The sequence below is a fragment of the Corylus avellana genome, chromosome 8 (assembly GCF_965113065.1).
Source record: "Corylus avellana chromosome 8, dhCorAvel1.hap1.2, whole genome shotgun sequence".
Taxonomy (NCBI): domain Eukaryota; kingdom Viridiplantae; phylum Streptophyta; class Magnoliopsida; order Fagales; family Betulaceae; genus Corylus; species Corylus avellana.
In genome coordinates, this window is record NC_142497.1 from 9,289,173 (window position 1) to 9,308,456 (window position 19,284).

At 32.9% G+C, this 19,284-nt stretch overlaps 2 protein-coding genes across 2 annotated transcripts; one reads left to right on the top strand and one right to left on the bottom strand.

Moving 5' to 3' along the window:
- The first annotated feature begins 4,845 nt into the window (after nucleotides 1–4,845).
- On the top strand, nucleotides 4,846–5,856 carry LOC132162882 (hyccin). The gene has a single exon (XM_059573101.2). It carries the CDS (start codon nucleotides 4,846–4,848, stop codon nucleotides 5,854–5,856), a length of 1,011 nt encoding a protein of 336 aa, XP_059429084.2.
- A 2,286-nt stretch (nucleotides 5,857–8,142) lies between these two features.
- Nucleotides 8,143–15,198, bottom strand: LOC132163369 (uncharacterized). Its single transcript, XM_059573632.2, has 5 exons — nucleotides 14,709–15,198; nucleotides 11,815–11,883; nucleotides 10,027–10,338; nucleotides 9,267–9,326; nucleotides 8,143–8,392 (listed from the first exon to the last, which is right to left on the bottom strand). Exons 1-5 carry the CDS (start codon nucleotides 15,082–15,084, stop codon nucleotides 8,265–8,267), a joined length of 945 nt encoding a protein of 314 aa, XP_059429615.2. The 5' UTR covers nucleotides 15,085–15,198; the 3' UTR covers nucleotides 8,143–8,264.
- Nucleotides 15,199–19,284: the final 4,086 nt, after the last annotated feature.

Sequence of the window (19,284 nt, forward strand, 5' to 3'; positions counted from 1 at the left end):
TTGGTTAATGAATATTTACTTTTGCATGGGTGAGCGTGGAGGGTTGAAGGGCATACTCGTACATGATCCAACGGCCGTGATGGACCGTCTTACTCTCATACCGAAACCTTTTTCTGATTCCAACAAGCTCCATAGTCGTTCCTTCATTAGTAGTCGCGTTACCATAAATCGTGACGCCGGTGTCCTCTCCTTTCCAAGCGCCGGTTCCCACCGTCCGGTCGATACGTGAGCTGTTGAGGGTCTTCTTCTTCACCTTTGTAAAGATGCAAACTTCTTTTTGGTTCATTAACTTGGCGGCGGCGGGGGCGCCACCACCTTGCATGCATGCCGATGCTAATATTGCCTCCTCCCATATTTGCCACGGCTCTTTCTCGCCGTATAAGTTGCATTCAGGGATGTTGCTTTTTGATTCTCCGCTTGCTTTCTTGTAAAGCTTTTCGATGAGAAGTTGTATTTCTTTGGGTTTCAACTTTATCCCCATCCTCAAAATTTAGATTCAGGAGATTAATTGAGGCCTTGGTCGTCAATGTTGTGCCAAATACTATCTAAATTAATAGATAATATTTAGTACATTTTACTCGCAAGTGCACAAGATCAAACGATAATATAGTGCAGCAAGTACAAGATCGATCCCACGAGGATTGTTGATTTTGTTTTAGAATTGATAAAAATATCAAATTGTCACTAAATTGATATTGTGAAAAAGAAATAAAAAGATATAGAGATAAATGAAAAGCTAGAGGTAGGGCTTTGATATCCACTACTAATCATACTTAGATAATATAACAATATGTCAATTATCTAATCATATTATGAATACTTAATGTTGGTCAATCTAAGGGTATGGATATCTACTCCTTAAGCTATTAATTTTCCTAAACAACGAATTAGGCATGTGTGTCTACTCTAATTCTTTTTTTTTTCTTAAAGGATTTAGCTTGGGTGTCTACTAAGTTGTTCTTTAAGAAAGCATAAATCTGTGAAAATCGACAAACACATGAGGCCTAGGGCATGGGTATCTACTCCCGGTTCCTCATGTTAATTAACCCAAGAACCCGGTATGAATTTCTTTTGTTACTCTTATTAAACCGAGGACTCGATTATCCAAATTGATTTAATTAACTAATCCATACTACATGCATATAATGGTCAATCACATACATATGAGGAATTCAAGAAAACATAAATTAATCAAGTTAAGCAACACAATATGATTATCACAAAGGCGCCAATATTGAAATATTAAATAAACATAATTAAGGTTTCAATCTAGTCCTCCTAAAAAGTTAGTTATACATAATTAAAATAAAAGAAAAGAAAAGGGAAAGAAATAACCAAAAATGACTCCTTGAAGTAGCCTCCAATTCCTCTCCCCAAAGTTGTCTCCTTGAAATTATATATTGAATTGTGAGGCTTAGAGGTTTATTTATAGGGCTTAGAAGAGACCTAGAAGCCCTAGTAATCCTAGGAAATTCGTGGATTTAAGTCATAGTCCAATGAGGATAAAGAAAACCCAAGTCCAAATCAGAATAGGATTCGTCCAGAATTGCGTTCCTATATTGTGGAGTGATTTTGGCATAGCTTCAGTCCGAATTAGTAAAATTATATTTCACAATTATTTGTAGAATTTTGAGTAAGCTTTCCAATGCCGCTTGAATCACCTCAATATGATATTTGAACTAAAAGTTATGGTCAAAATACCGAGACATATGCATAATCCAAATTTGAATCCAATCCGATTTTGACTTTAATTTGAGAAATTTCAATTTAATTATTTCTTTTATTTGGTTAAACTTAACTAAACCTTTTAGATCTTTCCAATTTGCCCTTTAAGCTTGGAACTTTTTCGGAAACGCTTTCTTTTCTTCCATGACCTATAAAACAAAGAAAATACAAAAAGGAAATAAAATAGCACAAACTAACAAAACTAAGGAATTAACAAATATAAATTAATTAAGGACTAAAATATGAATATTTTAGCACTTAATAGTCAAATATATATATATATATATATATATACACGTCGGTGGTTCTACTCCTTTCTTTAATTGGACTTAATTTAAAAGTATCAAAAATACCATTATTCAGAAAATCCAGCATCACCTGTCGCATATGAACGTTGGTAGAAGCTTGGTGAGAAGCCATCCGGACCCAGGGACTTCAACATATGCATTTGGATCAAGGCTATTTCAATCTCCGCCATAGCGAATTCTCTCAGCAAATTAGCATTCATCCCCTCTGAGACGCGAGCCTCCAAGCTAGCCTTCCAAACAGTTCTCCACACCTGCAACCTCACTTGCCGTGAATAGGGTTTTATAGAATTTAATGAAGGCTTGATTGACCTCCTTTGGTTTTCTCCATTCCCTACCTTGATCTTCCTGATGTGGTTGATTTTTCTCCTGTGGGTGGCCCATGCATGGAATTAGCACCAATTTTGTTTGCCACGCTATTTCAAGTGTACATCTTCGTGTTCCAGTATGAGTTCAATCTCCCATTGTAATCGTTTGATAGCCTCTATGTTTTCCGGCCCTTCATTGCTCTATAGTACTTCGAGTTCCTTTGTTTTTCTCTTTAATAATTTTTCGGCATTCACATACTTCTTTTGACTCCATCTGGTCAGGTCCACTTGGCAATTGGATAATTTTTGTTGGGTTGTATTCATTGAAGTAGCACCACCCTCCCCTACAGCCCATGCGTCTTGTATAATTTGGTTATACTCGTCATCCAAGAGCCAACTAGCTTCGAACTTGAACCCCCTCTTGTAAGAGACTCGTGTTTCAAGTTCCTCAGAGAAATTAACTCGTAGGGGCTTATGGTTAGATGATCTTGCAGCCAGCACATAGAGAATCACCTCCTAGTGCATCCTGTACCATTCATGGTTCAATTCGCCACCACCCGGTCCTGGTGAAGTTGCCATCGCTCCTATAATTGCTCCATGTGAATTTTGAACCTTTGTAGCCCAGATCACTGAGATTTCAAGATTCCAATACAACCCGAAATTGCTCCATCTGGCCTTCCTTGCGTAGGACTGCAACTGATTTTTCTGCTTGGGCTACAATCTCATCAAAGTCTCTGAAACACAGCCAGGGACCCGGAGGAAAAGACTTGAGATGATTTTGTAAAGCCCAAGATATATTCTTTCCTTTGTGCTTAGTTCGGATGATCATAAAAGCCAGTTAACTTCCATGGGGCGCTTGAGTCTGGCAACTTGACAATAGTATTTATATGACGACGTGAGAAGTTCGAGATTTCCAGTGTTTTCTCTTCCCTCCATAGTAATGCTAGTCCGATACTTCTACCCACCGAGTCCACAACGAACATGCCTTCAAACCCTAATTTCACTCTTATTCCTTCCATTCTTGTTTTCTTGGTTTTTGTTTCCATGAAAAACACAAAGCCGGGTTTCTTCTCCATGAGAAACATTCATCACAAATTAGTAAAGATAAAGATCTCTGACATTTTGTATAAATTAGTGATTTTGGTTATATTTGAACAGTAAATGATATTGTATGTACTTTTCATAAAGTGTAAATTATTATTTTTTTTTTCTTTTTTCCTTTTTCAAAGTATTGTACTTACTGAGCAAGATTATTAATTTGAAGTGATTTTATTGAAAAAGTTGCATCGTTTATTTTGTGCCGATAAGCATGAAGTTTTTTATATATACATTTTGTTGTTGTTGGTACTTTTATCTCTTATATAGGACTTATTCAATCTATTGAAATAATAGAAATTCTTATAAACAACAACAAAAATATTAAACGTGAACTATATATTTGACATCCTATTATTTCCTTATGAATAATATTATATCTATAACTTTTTTACAACTACACATGTCAACTACTAATTTTTTTTTTTTTTTTTTATAAGAAAAAGTACATTTATCTCCCTCTAACTAGCAAGTAATTTGCAATCTGTCCCTAATCTACCACATGAGTTGCAATATTCATTTGTTGCCCAATCATTTTTTTTTTTTTTTTAAAAAAAAACAACATTTTTCTTCAATCTTTCACTTTATTATTATTATTATTATTATTGTCTTTTTCATGTCTATTTAATTTTTTATTTAATTTTTTTATTATGGGTATTTTGTCATTTTTCTCAAAAAGGTGACATTAACAACTCATTGGTAGTTTTTATGGACATTACACAAATTTAAAAGTTAAGGAAGCATTGCAAATTATTTGGTGGTTAGAAAGGATAAATTTACTTTCCCTAAACTTTCAATACTTTTTAATTACATATTAATGTGTGAACAAATTGAAAAAACATTTAAAAAATGATAAAGTTTTCCTTCAAAGAGGAATTTTCTTCAACTTAGTCTATAAAAGTGACACGTGTCTATTTTTTTATTAACATGTGAGATGTACATGAGTTTTTAATAAAAGTTATTTCTTTCTAAAAAAAAAATAAATAAATAAATTAAAGTTATTTCAACTTTGTCCCTACTGATGCACATGTTCAATGGACACATGTCACTTTCATAGAGTAGGTTGAAGGAAATTCCTCCTGCCCAGTTTGGAGGAAAACTTTGTCCCTTACAAAATGTTATTTTTTCATCTCCCATATTTATTTCATATTTATTTTTATCCTGATGAAATAAAAAATAAAATAAAAAAGAGAGAGAGATTGATAGAAAATGTAGAAATAGTCATCTTAAAAATAATAATAATAATAAATAAATAAAATTATTTTAAAATGAGAAGGCAATGGCCAAATAAAGAATGATCCTACATTTCCTCCTCAATTATCTCCCTCCGGTATTCACTTTCATTTAACCTCCTTCCCTATTTATCAACTAAACCCGTTTTCCTTTCAGTTTTTCCTATTCCCTCTCTTTCAATGTCCGACGACACCCCCACCACCAGCCCCGACGGCGCCGGCACCGGTACCGACACATCAGAATCCACACACTCCACATCTCCACCGTCCGATTCCCCCTCCAAAACCCAATCTGCCATCCAATCACTCTCCTCCATCCTCCCCTCAACCCCTCCTCCTTCCCTCTCCTCCGCTTTCTCTCTCCTCCACGACCCCGAAGTCGCTGCCCAAATCTCCTCCCTCCTCCGCCACCCCAACTCCGGCGCCGGCGAAAACAACCTCTGTCGCTGGCTTTACGACACCTTCCAATCCGGCGACCCGGACCTCCAGCTCGTCGCCCTCCGCTTCCTCCCCATCATCGCCGGTGTCTACCTCTCCCGCGTCACCCTCCGGAAACCCCTCGCCGGCTTCGAGGCCGTCCTCCTCGCCATCTACGCGCACGAGACCACCTCACGCGCCGGCCAGCCCATAACCGTGAACGTCCCCGACTTGTCGCATCCGAGCGTCTACCACGAATCCAAAGCACCCATTAAAAACAACGCCACGGAGCTCAACCTGGCGGTTCTTTCCCCGACATTGGAGCCTCACGGAACCGTCCGGTCCACGAAACGGGCTCGGATCGTTGGGGTGGCGCTGGAGTTGTATTACAGCAAGATATCTCAGATGCCGGTCGGGTCGAAGATTGATTTCTGCGAGTTTTGCGTTGTTTGGTCCGGACACGTGTACGAGGAAAACGACGGCGAAGAGACGGAGAGGATGGGGAAGGAGGGGAGGATTCCTTTGCCATGGGAGTTACTGACGCCAGCGCTGAGAATTCTGGGTCATTGCATTATGGGGGCGAGAGAGAAGACGGAGGTGTTTGATGCGGCGTGGGCGGCGTGCAGGAGTCTTCACGCGCGGTCGATGCATGATATCAATTCTCGGGCTATTCTGGCCACCGGAAGTCTTCTCAGGCTTGGGAAGATGGATATGGAGCCAACCCAGGATTTTGACCCGACCGAAATTCCTAAGTCCGATGTCCTTACCACCTAAGATTTATAACAATTATTTGTTCCGATAAATAATCAGAAAATCTAAAATTTATTTATTTAAACAGATATGTGAGGCTTTTTATATTTTCTGTTCAAATTATTAACAATTAAATAAAAGAAAATACTAAGTATTCTTCTAGTGTTTTTCTGGTGTTCTTCTAACTGTGATGTGACTTTTAAAATTATCGTTGAATTTGAGATTATCATTATTAACTTTTAATCTATTAATAATTTTAAAAGCTACATTATAATTGGAAGGATACCAGAAGAACACTAGAAAAATGTCTAACATTTCCCTTAAATAAATTCAAATCCGGCAAAACAAAAATAAAAAATTGTTTTACTATCTGAGCCATTAGATATAAAATTGATGCAAGAGGGAAAAAAAAAAAAAAAAAAATTGCTCTTGATATAATTAGGTCATCAGTTTTATTTGAAGTTATTCGTATTTGAAGTAATTCAATAGTGGGCTCAGCCCAAAATCAGTCAAATTAAGATTATAGTTTTTTGTTAGTATACTCAAGTGTTCTTTTGTAACAATTTAGAAATCAATAGATAAATGACTAATTATATTTATTGAGTGAGATACTCCTCTTAGAGATAATATTTCTCTTTTTTATTTGTTGTTGAAATTCTATCGAACTCCATTATTAAATTCTCTAAGCTTTTTTTTTTTTTAATATATATACCCAGTTAGTGGTTATAAATGCCTTAGACATTTTCAAAAACCAGTACCTATTATTTTCAATAGGGGTGGCAAAATGGGTACCTGACACAACCCGATTACGACCCGCGGGTATCCGTTACACGATTAGCCTATACCCAGACACGACCCGTTTAGCTAAACGGGAAATCGGGTTTGACAAGATTATGACACGAAAATAGCCGGGTAACCCGACACGACCCGTTTTACTCGTTTAAAATAACCGGGTCTAATCGGGTAGATACGACCCGACATGACCCGATTACCCTAAACTATAAAAATAAAATAAAATTCAAAATTGTAATAATAATACTAATACAATAATACATCAATATAGTCAATGCAAAAAATTGAGTTCCAAGAGATTAAAGGCTTTAATAAAGGATAAGAAAAAAAAAAAATATATTGGAAAGTGACTGTAATTGACAAATTGTTCTCCAAAAGAAATTACTAAACTCATAATTTTACGTAAACTTAAAAGTTAAAAGTTAAAACAAGTAAGTTCATTTATTAAAATAGTCCACTTATTATTTAGTCCCACATGTAACAAAAGTGTTAAAAAATTAATTTAAACAATGAAAATCACAATTTTCTTGTTGGCTTTCTCTTTTGTTGATAATTATGTATTAACTTATTTCTTGAAGTAGGCTTCCTTGTCCCCAAAGGCTGAAAATGGTAAAGTAAGTCTTAAAGTCTGTACTTATAAAAAAAAAAATAAAAAAAAAGTCTGTAAGTCTGTAAGTTAGCAAGTTAGTAAACGTGAGTCGTCTGACTCCTCACGCAAGGCAGAAAAAAAGAGAAAAAAAAAAAATCAGGGTTTGGCGGGTCGACCCGCCAACCCGGATACTGTGCGGGTCTGACGGGTTGACCCGCACAGTAATCGTGTCTAGCAGGTCGACCCGCCATACACGAAATTTTCGGGTCTTAATCGGGTAGACCCGATTACGACTCGAACCCGATTAGCCCAAACCCGATACCTATTTTTTCGTGTCGTGTTCGTGTTCGTGTCGGGTTCGCGGGTCGTGTCAAAATTGCCAGCCCTAATTTTCAACCACTTTCCGAAATGATTTGCCAGTTTCCGATTACCGGTTAGTCCCTCAACTAAAAATCACCAAAGAATAATAAGTTCCTATAGAAAGTTGTCTCAAATTTCGAATACTTATTTTGAGTTAATGTAAAAGGAAAGTATTTTCCTTCTTGTATAAGTAATTAATATTTATTGACAAATAATAATTAGATAAATAGGCAATACAATATTTTTTTTGTCCAATAAGAAAAAGGAAATTTGAAGGCTATAAAAATAAGTACTCCTTCTAAAGATTTAATGCTTCACAGTCACACTAGGCCCAAGTAGTGCTTGAGTTAAGTCCAAGGTGGGTACTTTCACAAACAAAATAATTTGATAATAGTGTGAGGCTTAGGCATATTGGAATTTTGGATTTTAATGGTTTTTTCTTAATCACTATTTTATATTTAGTGAATTTCTTCTTAATCATCACTTCACTGCTCGTGTTATGTGGTTGGTTTATTCTATTTTTATTATATATTTTTTACAACCCAAAATATTAATTTGCTACATCCACATTTCACAAAATCAATATTATTGGCTAATAGGAAAAGGACCGAGTGTTACAACATTTGTGTTTCTTAAATAAAATGGTCTGATTACAACATCTGAATATGAAATTGAATGAGAAAATATATAATCAGAAGAATGTTGGAAGAAATGCAATCACTAAGCCAACCGTTATTGGGAGACCAGACCCTACAATGCTTGAAGCTTCACTGACACTGTTTCCAGGCGTGGGTGCCACTCCTTCTGGTGCTTGAGCTCCTGTAATTTTTACATATGCATGAGAGGCCAGGCCATTGAAAGCAAAACCATATTAACATATATATATATATATATACTATTAAATGTCGGCCACGAAATGATTTCTCATTAAATGATCTGATTTGACCAATCCCAATGCCTAATCGTAAATGATAAAAGGCCCAATTAGAAAACTTTTGACACCGAAATGTTGCCAATCGGCCATCGTAAGCGTTTGAATGGAATGTTACAATATTTTCTTAATCGGACTTACATCGATTGGGAGATTTAGTTTGCTAAAATGGGTTAGAAGTAGCCTAGAATGACAGGCCCAAATGTTATCAAGTGATCATTGAGTTGATGGGTTTTATACACCTTTATCAAGTAAGAATTGAATTTTTACCAAATATGGTAAACAATATGTAGGCAGGGACGGAGTCAACTTTGATACGGGTAGAAAGCCAAGGGCTAAGGACTAAAAATTTTAGTAGGTAGGAGCTAATAGGAGGAAAAAAAAAAAAAATTATAATAATTTGTTTTTTTTTTCCTTGTGTTGGGGCCATGACCTACACCGGCCACCTCCTAGTTCCATCCTTGTATGTAGGGATGTAATCTTATTAGGATTAGGAGTATGTGATTGGTGTTGAGGAAGACCACGTTGCTAGTATTATTCTATAATAAACTTTTTGTTTTTTTTTTACATGTCTGTGAAAGGGAAAGGAATTCAATTACTTCCGCAAATATTTATGACATATGAAATTGTTATTTGTTTATATTCTAATTTTCTAGCATATCTATTATTGTTCTAACATGAAAACCCTGGTTAAAACGTCCATCAATAGAAATGGAACTCAAAAAAATAAAGAATAAAAAAGTTTAAAGAGGAAGGATTTACCTGATGACCCCTCACTCCCCGTTGGAGCTCCTATAGGGCCTGGGACAGGGACTCCGAAAGCTGTAAAGCACAGAAAAAAAAGAAAAATAATTAATTAATTAATTTTGAGTGGTTGAACTCCTAAAAAAAGTTTAAAAAATTTGGGGTGAATATAAAACTAGGGACAAAGTTTATTTTCAAATTGGGTCGGAGAAATTTCCTTTAACCTACTCTATAAAAGTGACATATGTCAATTTTTTTAATAATATGTACTATGCACATGAGTTTTTAATAAAATTTATGACAGAATTTTCCTCCAAACTAGGTTGGAGAAATTTCCTTTAACCTAGTCTGTAAAAGTGACATGTGTCCATTTTTTTAATAACATGTGAGATACACATGAGTTTCTAATAAAATTTATTCTAACTGTGTCCCTACTATTAAAAACTCATGTACATCTCATATGTTCAAGGGACAAATGTCACTTTTATAATTTTTTTTTTTTTTGAACTGTCACTTTTATAAATTAGGTTGAAGGAAATCCTTCAACCCAATTTGGAAGAAAACTTTGTCTTAAAATTTATTCCAATTTTATTCTTACTACTAAAAAAACATGTGAATATCACGTATTCATATGACATATGTCATATTTATAAATTAGGTTGAAGAAAATTCTTTCAACCTAGTTTGGAAGAAACTTTGTCGGTTGGGCAATTAAATTTAAGACAACCAAAAATAAGGGGATAATAATAATTTGCAAGAATAAGGGAGTGGAGAGTACCTGAGCAAGCGGTGGCGGGGGGTGTTTGAACGCCGCAAACGGAAGGAAGCTTGAGAGCCTTTTTGGAATCAATGGAGATCCCATAGCCTTGAGTAGCGTTGGGCTCAAGAAGCAAGCATAGGCAGACAGGGTTGCTCTCCACCAGCCCCGCCAGCGCCGGGCAGCAATCCTTTTCCGGCTTTGTCAAATTGCTTCCGGCTTCAACATACGTCAGGCACCCCGTCAAGTTCAGCAGAATATCTGAGCACCCCGCCAACGCCGACGGCGCCGGTGCCTCCCCCGTCACTGATGGCGCCGTTGCTTCTTCAATCGCTGAAAGCAAAAGCATATATTAACATATGTTAGATTGATTTAATATAAATAAATAAAATAGGTATTTTAAGTATTTCAAATATTTGTGAAATATATTTTATTTAAGAATTTGAAAGTTACAAAAGAGATTTCATTAACTTATTTCGTTAAGTCATATGAAAAATTCTCTATGAAAGTACTATTCTATAATAATATTTTGGGCTTCATTGTATTTTTATCAAATCCCTTGGCACTAAGAAAGGGGACAAAATACGTTGTAAAAATATTGTCCTAGCCTTCGGGTTGAGGATAGAGTAGATCGGTGTAGGGGCTTAACTCTCACAGCCGAATTTTTAGTTTATAATTATTTTTCTATTTTTGTTTTGTAATTGAACTACCCATGTTTTAAATCTAGTTTGCATAAAGTAAATATGTTCATTAAATGTAATTGTACATGAGTTAGCGAAAGCTTGAAGTCATTTTTATAACTTTGTAACCTTCATAGCTTTATACTCATGAAATTTCATCAATGGAAGTTCCATATTTTTCAAAAAAAAAAAAAAGTCTTATTCTTATTCTTATTTTTGTCTTCATATTTTCCCTATATTCGTTATATATTCCCTACAACATATGAACTCGATCTTATTCATTATGTGATAACATATACATATAGGGAAAATACATTTTACACCTTGAAGTATCAACACATTTGCGTTTTGGCGCCGAATGTTTAAAAGATGACGAAAGACCCCCACAATGTATTTGACATGGCAAAAAACATTATCCGTCTATGAAATCCGTCTATTTGAATAGAAATCAAGTCACGTAAAAACACTTAAGAAAAAAAAAAAAGAAATTAAAGAAAAACCAAAAACTAAACTAAACTAAAAAAAATAAAAATAAATAAACTAAACTAGATATCGGCGACGAAATGATTTCTCTTTAAATGGTCTGATTTGGCCAATCCAAATGCCTAATCATAAATGATAAAGGCCCAATTAGGAAAGATTTGACACCAAAACGCCAACCGAGCATCATAAGTTTTTGCAAGGATTGTTATAATATGTGCAGCCTAAAATGACAAGTCCAAATGTTATCAAGTGATGACTGAGTTGTTGGGTTTTATATACCTTAGCCGAGTAGGAATTGAATTTCTATTGAATGTGGTAAATATGATATATAGACATGTAACCTTATTAGGGTTAGAAGTCCGTGATGGGCAGAGAGGAAGACCTTGTTGCTAGTATTATTTTACAATAAACTTGATTCAATTACTTGGGCAAGTATTTCTGATATATGAAATTGTTTGTTTATATTTTAATTTTCTGGCATATCTATAATTATTGTTCTAACATGAAAACCCTCAATAGAAATGGAACTCAAAAAAATAAAATAAAGAATAATTTTTTTTTTTTGAGAAAAAAAAAAAGAAAAAAGAAAAAAAAAAGAATAAGAAAAAAAAAAAAAAAAAAAAAAGTTTAAAGAGGAAGGATTTACCTGGTGAGATAGAAGGCCCCTCACTCCCCGTTGGAGCTCCTATTGGGCCTGGGACAGGGACTCCGAATGCTGCACCAAAAAAAAAAAAAAAAAAAAAATCAATATATCATAATGAAAATGAGAGGCCACGTGTACAGGGGCAGAATCAAGATTTTAAAATTAAGAGTGACACAACTAAAAAGGAAAAATCAATTAGGGTAAAAAATTAATTTTGAGGGATTGAACTCATAAAAAAACAGATATAAAGTGACATAGCCAAGTCAAAAAAAATTTAGCCAGAAAATAGAAAATACATATATAAATAAAATGAAAAGTAAAATTAAATAAAACCATTTATACAACATGGAGTCCAACTATATAGTACAAAAAATAAAAATAAATAAAAGAAGGGTTAGACGAGGAGAGTCCACATGAAATAAAATTCTCTCAACTTTAAATGAAATTGACCGTATATATTTTATGATAAATATTTAAGGAAAAAATTCATATACTTTTCTCAAATTACTACCTAATTGATAATGTCATCGTCTTAATAACAAAAATACTATTAATAAAATTAAAAAAGTTCAAAAAAAAAAAAAAAAACTATGACTAATTTTTTCCTTAATTTTTTTTTTCAAATTTATTAGGGAATTTTTGTCTTTTTGAAAAAAATTGATCCTTTTTATTTTTATTTTTTTTGCTAACCTTGGAGAATATTGTCAATTTTTTGATAGTTTTGGAGGACATTATCCCAGTCCAATGATAATTTAAAAAAGTATATAAATTTTTGTCAAAATTTAAAATTGATATATTTAACGATATACATAAATTACTTTAAAAAAATTAGATGTCCTACCTATGTTGGACATTAAATGCTATTTTAGAGCGGTACCATAGAGAAATGGGAAAAGGATCCTCCCCATTTCAAATTTGAAACGGAGAGTATCTACTTAGTGCATTTAGGAGGGTAATATTATCCTTATTTTTTTATGGGCAAATTTTTTGGACAAGTTTGCCCTCTTAAATGTACTAAATTGATACTTTCCATTTTATTTGAAATAAAGAAGATCTGTTTTAGAGAAATTGATCATTTTTTCCTTCAAAAAAAGAATATATATATATATATATGGATCCTTTCCATTTTAGAGTGGGTACTATATTGTCTTTTTCTTTTGGGAGCAAATTTTTTGAACAAGTTCGTTCTTGTGAATGCACTAAATGGATTTTTTTTTTTTTTTCTCTACGATTCAAATAAAATAGAAAATATCATTTTCTGTACAATGGGGGATCAAATGCTATTTTATAAAAATAATAATAATAATAATAATAATAAATAAATAAATAAGGAACGTATATTGCACAAAATACACCGTTTTGTTTGATTTCTTGTTGGCCCATACCAAGCATGTGATTAGGAGAGTGAAAGGGAGGAGAATGTTCAATGGCCATAAATACCCCGGTGACCCAAAAGTACAGACACCCATTAATGACACCATCCATTTCCAAAACCAGGAAAGCTGGCGCCCTGGTTTTCCCGTGCATTATGATTCAATTAGGCAGAATAATAATGGTGAATTTAAAGGCTCATTGAGCCGAAACGGGATCTTCCTGGTTCAAATCGTATTCGGTTAGTCATATTTAATGTGTATTTTTATTTTTTTATTTAAAAATAAAAATAAAAAACCCGTTAAATATAATTAAATAAATATTTTTATGTTAAAATCAACGGGAGAAAATCTCATTAAAAAAATTGACGACCTACTTTTATTCCCTTAATACCAAGGGAAGTGGACCAACGGTATAGAGTGTTATAATAGCTGACCGGTGGTACCATTATGACAGGGAACGGTCAAGGTAGTTAATAACATTAATGAGGAGGAAAAAACAAAAAAAAAGATAGAGAGAGAGAGAGAAAATTCTATCTGCTTAATTATTTAAAGAGAAAAAACAAAAGTTTTGTTTTCTTATTGTCAACTTTTTCTTATATATATATATATATATATATATATATATATAATCTGTCTCTAAATTGTAATCCAATTAACAAAGTACTAGGTTGTTAAGAAAGTGATTGGATGGTTTTAAATTTTAAAGTGTTTTTTTAGTATTCTCTTGGTGTCCTTTTAACTGTGATGTGACTTTTAAAATTATCGTTGAATTTGATATCATCATTATTGACTTTCAATCTATTGGTGATTTTAAAAGCCATATCATAGTTGAAAAGATACCAGGAAAACACTAGAAGAATACCTAACATTTCTCAAATTTTAATCACCAACTTTTGTTTATTTCTTTCTATTAATATCCTCTATTTTAATTATTTTTATATGAGAAATAATAAAGGTACAATTTTTTGGCACAATTTTTGTTCAACTTTTCTTTTATGGGGACATTTTTTTTAAAAAATAAAATAAAAAATAAAAAAATTTCTTAAGTGATTACATCTTAATGTGGTCTTTTTTCTATTTGTTTCTTTTTTTTTAAAAAAAAATAAAATTGTCTTTTTTTTTTTCATAATAATGACCATTTTTATAAAGAAAAAAATATATATTTTTTTATAAAAAAATAGCCTTTTTATATATATATATAATAGTAAAATCAAATGGCCGTGGAAAAAGACAAAAAGTACGAGAAAGTCTAAAAATTATTTTCTGTCTTTTTCTATATAACTTAAAAAAAAAAAATTAATTAATTTGTTAAATTTGTAGGACTCAGAGAAATTGAATTTTAATAATTATTTTTTTAAAAAAAAAATTGTAGAGAAGTACAAATAGCAACCCTTAAACTTTCATGGGCAGTCAATAAATTTATTATTATTATTTTTTTTCTGTGAGTTGGGCAATTAATTTTAAGACAACGAAAAATAAGGGAATAATAATAATTTGCAAGAATAAGGGAGCACTGGAGAGTACCTGAGCAAGCGGTGGCGGGGGGTGTTTGAACGCCGCAAACGGAAGGAAGCTTGAGAGCCTTTTTCGAATCAATGGAGATCCCATAGCTTTGAGTAGCGTTGGGCTCAAGAAGCACGCAGAGGCAGACGGGGTTGCTCTCCACCAGCCCCGCCAGAGCCGGGCAGCAATCCTTTTCCGGCTTTGTCAAATTGCTTCCTTCCTCCACATACGTCAGGCACCCCGACAAGTTCAGCAGAATATCCGAGCACCCCGCCAGCGCCGACGGCGCCGGTGCCTCCGCCGTCACAGACGGCGCCGGTGCCTGCGTTGACGCGCTGTAAAATGTGGAGAAGAATATGGCGGCTGCAACCATGGCGGCGACTCTGGTGGCGGCCATGGGAATTTCTTGTGTGATGTGTGTTTGGGGTAGAAGAAAGTTTGGAAGAAAGCAAAAGTTATTAGAGAGTGTGTGAAGAGAGAAAGTAGTCGTGGGAGTAACGAGAGAGAGAGAGTTGAGTGGGAAAGAGGGTTTGCCAACTTTTTGGGCTGAAATTAATATAAATTTAACAACCACCTAACCCTGTTGCAATATTTGCTTTCACATTTCCAGTTGGACATTAATTTTGTTGGACCGAGAATTGTTACGAGTCAATATTTTTTTATATTTGATATGTTTTATTTTATAAATTAATTATTAAAGTTGTTGACTTATGTAAATTTTACGTAAGTTAATAATAGACCTCACAAATCTAATAATTAATCTATTAAATTTGTAGGAGAATATGAGTAAACTACGGAGAACTTATTGACTGATTCCTAGCAGGATCAAGATCCATTACGATTTTTTAAAATTGTAGATTTTCATTTAGGCTATTTTTAGGCATCAAAACACTTGAAAAATGTTATCTATTAAAAATGTGGGATGTTATTAAGCTAACCAACAAGAATTTTCTGCAAAAAAAAACTTTATTTTCACTTTTTCTTCATAAAAGCATGAACCTGATGAAAATATACTCAAATTTCAACTATAACATAAAACATTTTTAATACATGACATTTTCTTTTTAAGCGTTTTGAAGCTTAAAAAAATTAAAAATTACGTAATTTGAGAATTTACTATTTCTTTCAAATTGTAGGGGATCCTAATCCCCTAGCATTTCTCTTCATGGACTGTGTTGTGGAATTTTTCTAAAAAAATGTGTCCTATGTTTTTTGAGCACATGAGAAATACATATTTTTTTAATATACAAATTTGTTATAAATCAGCCTTTAACAAATTTGTTGAGTAATGATACAATGCACGCCTGGCGTGCATCAACAGTGATGCATGCCAGGCAAAAATTTTTTTTTTATTATTATTTTATTATTTTAATTTTTTTGAAAAAAAAAAAAAAAAAAAATTTTGCCTGGAGTGCATTACTGTTGATGTACGCCAGGCGTGCATTGTATCATTACTCAATTTGTTAAGAGCTTAAAAAATGCTTTCAATACATAAAAAATCAATTTGTTTAGTAAAAACCATTAAAAGTACTTTTTAACTTCTTTTTTTTTTTTTTTTTTTTTTTAAAAAAAAAAAAAGCCCAAAATTGTGTTTTAGAAAAGCTTGAAATGAGGCTTAAAAAAAAAAAAAAAAAACTCTTTCAAGCATTTTTTTATAAATAAAAGCTCTATTTCTCAACTCAATCTCAAACTGGCTCTTAAAAATTAGGGATAAATACAAAATTCAACTCTTAATATATATATATATATATATATATATATATATATATATTTTATTAAGAGTGACCAGTATCATCATTTCAGTCGCGCTGACGTGATAATCTAACGGAATTCGTCAAATGTTTTAATGGAATTTGACTCCATAGACTAAAATGGTTTTTTTGGCATATCCCAAGGATCTCCAAGAGAGTTTTTTTTTTACATGTCCATACAAGAAAATAGGAAAATTCGAACTAATGACCTCGACTTCATGAGGCGTGGTCCCTAACCTTATGAGTCATATGCCCTGGCCGATTGCGTTATCCCTTAGAGATCGAAGCGTTTTATAATTTAGTCCAACTAAATAGACTGGTTTCAAAGGGATTCATTCTTAAGTTTGCTCTCCCATATTTAGTTTCCGTGTGGGAGCCATCTCTCTCTCTTGTTAATTTATTGCAATTTGCCAATTAGCCAATGTGATCTCCCACTTTCACCATTTTGGGAATTTTCAATGCAACCTAAAAGGCTACTACTGGAACCTTGTCCTTCTATAAATATGATTTTAATGGGGGCCTAATGTATGATATACATCAACTCAAGGAAAAAATAAATTACTTTATTTATGGACAATTTTCTTTAATAGTTCATAAAAATCTATCTATGTCTGAGTTTTTATCGAAATTTATATAATTTTTTTTCTTTATTTTTAGTTCTATATTCTCAAAATAAAAACATTAACACACAATTCATAACATAAAATAGTCTTAAAAGTATAAAAACAATTTTCGACATAAAAAATTATTGTCGAAATTCAGTATTATTAATTTTATGATATTTGATTTGCTAATGAATATTATGATTGATTGATTGATTGATTATACACTTTGGCATCAAAATTAGAGAAATATAGGATTAATTAATCGATACTTATCTTCATTAGGGTAATGAGTTTCATTTGTCCTTTTCTTCTCAAAATGTTATTGCTTCAACCATTTCCACAATCCAAACCAGCCAACGACCAACTACCCATTATTAATTAATTAATTAATTATTATTATTATTTTTTGAAAGAATATTTTCTGAAATAAAGCTAGAACAATTTACTCTAATAAAACAATATCATATATACATGTAAAAATCTCTTTCAATCAAATTTGATCTATGACTTGTTTATATGCTGCTTTGGCTAAACCAAGATTGACCCCTCCTTTAAAATTCTAGTTACTTCAATCTAGCCAACTAGCTAATAGAATTTCAATTATCCTCAAGACTATTTCCTATTTAAACTAGATTTTGTTTAGGACAGAGTTTTCTTTCAAATTGGGTTGTGAGAAACTTTTTTCAACCCAGTTTATAAAAATGATATGTGTCTATTTTATTAATAATACGTAAGATGCACATGAGTTTTCAATATTATTTATTTTAACTTTGTCCTTACTAAATGACACATGTCATTTTTATATAGACTGAGTTGGAGAAAGTTCCTCCAACTCAATTTGAAAGAAAACTCTATCCTTTGGTTTATCAGCATAGTTTTTTTCAACCGTCCATTTTTTTTTACATGTTCACATAAGAAGAGAGAAAAATTTGATCTGATGATTTTCGCTTCATGAAACGTGATCTCTAATCGATTGAGTTACCCTTTGAAAACTTCAACTGTACAAGTGAAAACACTTTATTGGAAAACATCCAAACATTTGAGAAAGCAAATTACAAGGTGGCATGCATGTTGATGTTTGTTATAAAGTAAGTTTTGGGTAAGCTAAAAGCCAAAGTGGAAACCATCCGTCCAAAATTCTCCAATGTTTGCATTTTAGAAGTAAGTGTCGGTTTGCTCACTCTTCAATTGGCACTTCACACGACTCTTTCATATTTGGCCCCCACACCCGCCGGCCACTAGCCAATAACTTACAGCCTGGCAACACCTCAACTAGTAATGCTATTTAACATTATTTTTATATTAATGTCGTATAACTTAAATATGAAAATTAGTCAATAACTTTTATTTTTGTTAAAAAATTTGAGTACTCATGTCGTAAATCTAGTATGCTCAGAACAGATCTACTTTTTAACTGTATTTATACATGCGTTATCGGAATATTAGAGTCATAGATATCACTTGATTGTAAAAATTTTTATTTGTATATATAATTTTGTAACCTCATAACATGTGACTATAATTTTTGCAGAGTTTTATGCTTTGTGTTATAAGAGCTTTTTGCTCTGCTTTATAAGAACTTTATGCTCGTAATCTTTAATCAATAAAATCCTCAGATTTCCGTTCAAAAAAAAAAAAACTTTTATTTTTGATAAATGTTATGGGTATCAAATCTTTTACCAAGAGATGGGTACCAAGAATTAGGATCCTCTCGAGTTTATTTAAATATAAGTTAATTATATTTGAAGGATATTTTTGTCCTGATAAAAATTTCCTCCAAACAAATTTCCTTCAACCTACTTCAATAGGAAAAAGGATCATTTCCATTTCAAATTTCCTCAATTTCCTCAAGTTAATGCATTTAGAAAGGCAAAATTGTCCAGATGTTTTTGAGGTCAAAATTTTTTGGACAATACTACCCTTCTAAATGCACTAACTAGAGGAAATATAAGGGATTTGAAATGGATGGATCATTTTCTCTTCAAAAATAGGTGACAAGTGTCATCTCTCAAATATTTTTTTTTTGGGAAAATTACAGTTTACCCTCCCAAAGTTGACAGCGTTTTTCAATTCGAACACCAAAGTTTCAATTTTTGCAATCTACCCCCCAAAGTTCCAAATTTTTGCAATTTGACCAATTGTATCCAAAACTTCCCATATTGTCCCTAATTTTTATTTTTTTATTTTTTAGAAAAAATTCAAAAAAAAAAAATTCAGGGTGGCTGTAGCCACTCCTTTGCC

Bases quoted from the DNA above. Each gene is read 5' to 3' on its own strand.
- LOC132162882 (XM_059573101.2), top strand. From the start codon at position 4,846: ATGTCCGACGACACCCCCACCACCAGCCCCGACGGCGCCGGCACCGGT.
- LOC132163369 (XM_059573632.2), bottom strand. From the start codon at position 15,084: ATGGCCGCCACCAGAGTCGCCGCCATGGTTGCAGCCGCCATATTCTTC. The intron at 11,884-14,708 runs GTACTCTCCAGT...TTTTTGGTGCAG, and splicing joins CCCCGCCACCGCTTGCTCAG to CATTCGGAGTCCCTGTCCCA. The intron at 10,339-11,814 runs GTAAATCCTTCC...TTTTGCTTTCAG, and splicing joins GGGGCCTTCTATCTCACCAG to CGATTGAAGAAGCAACGGCG.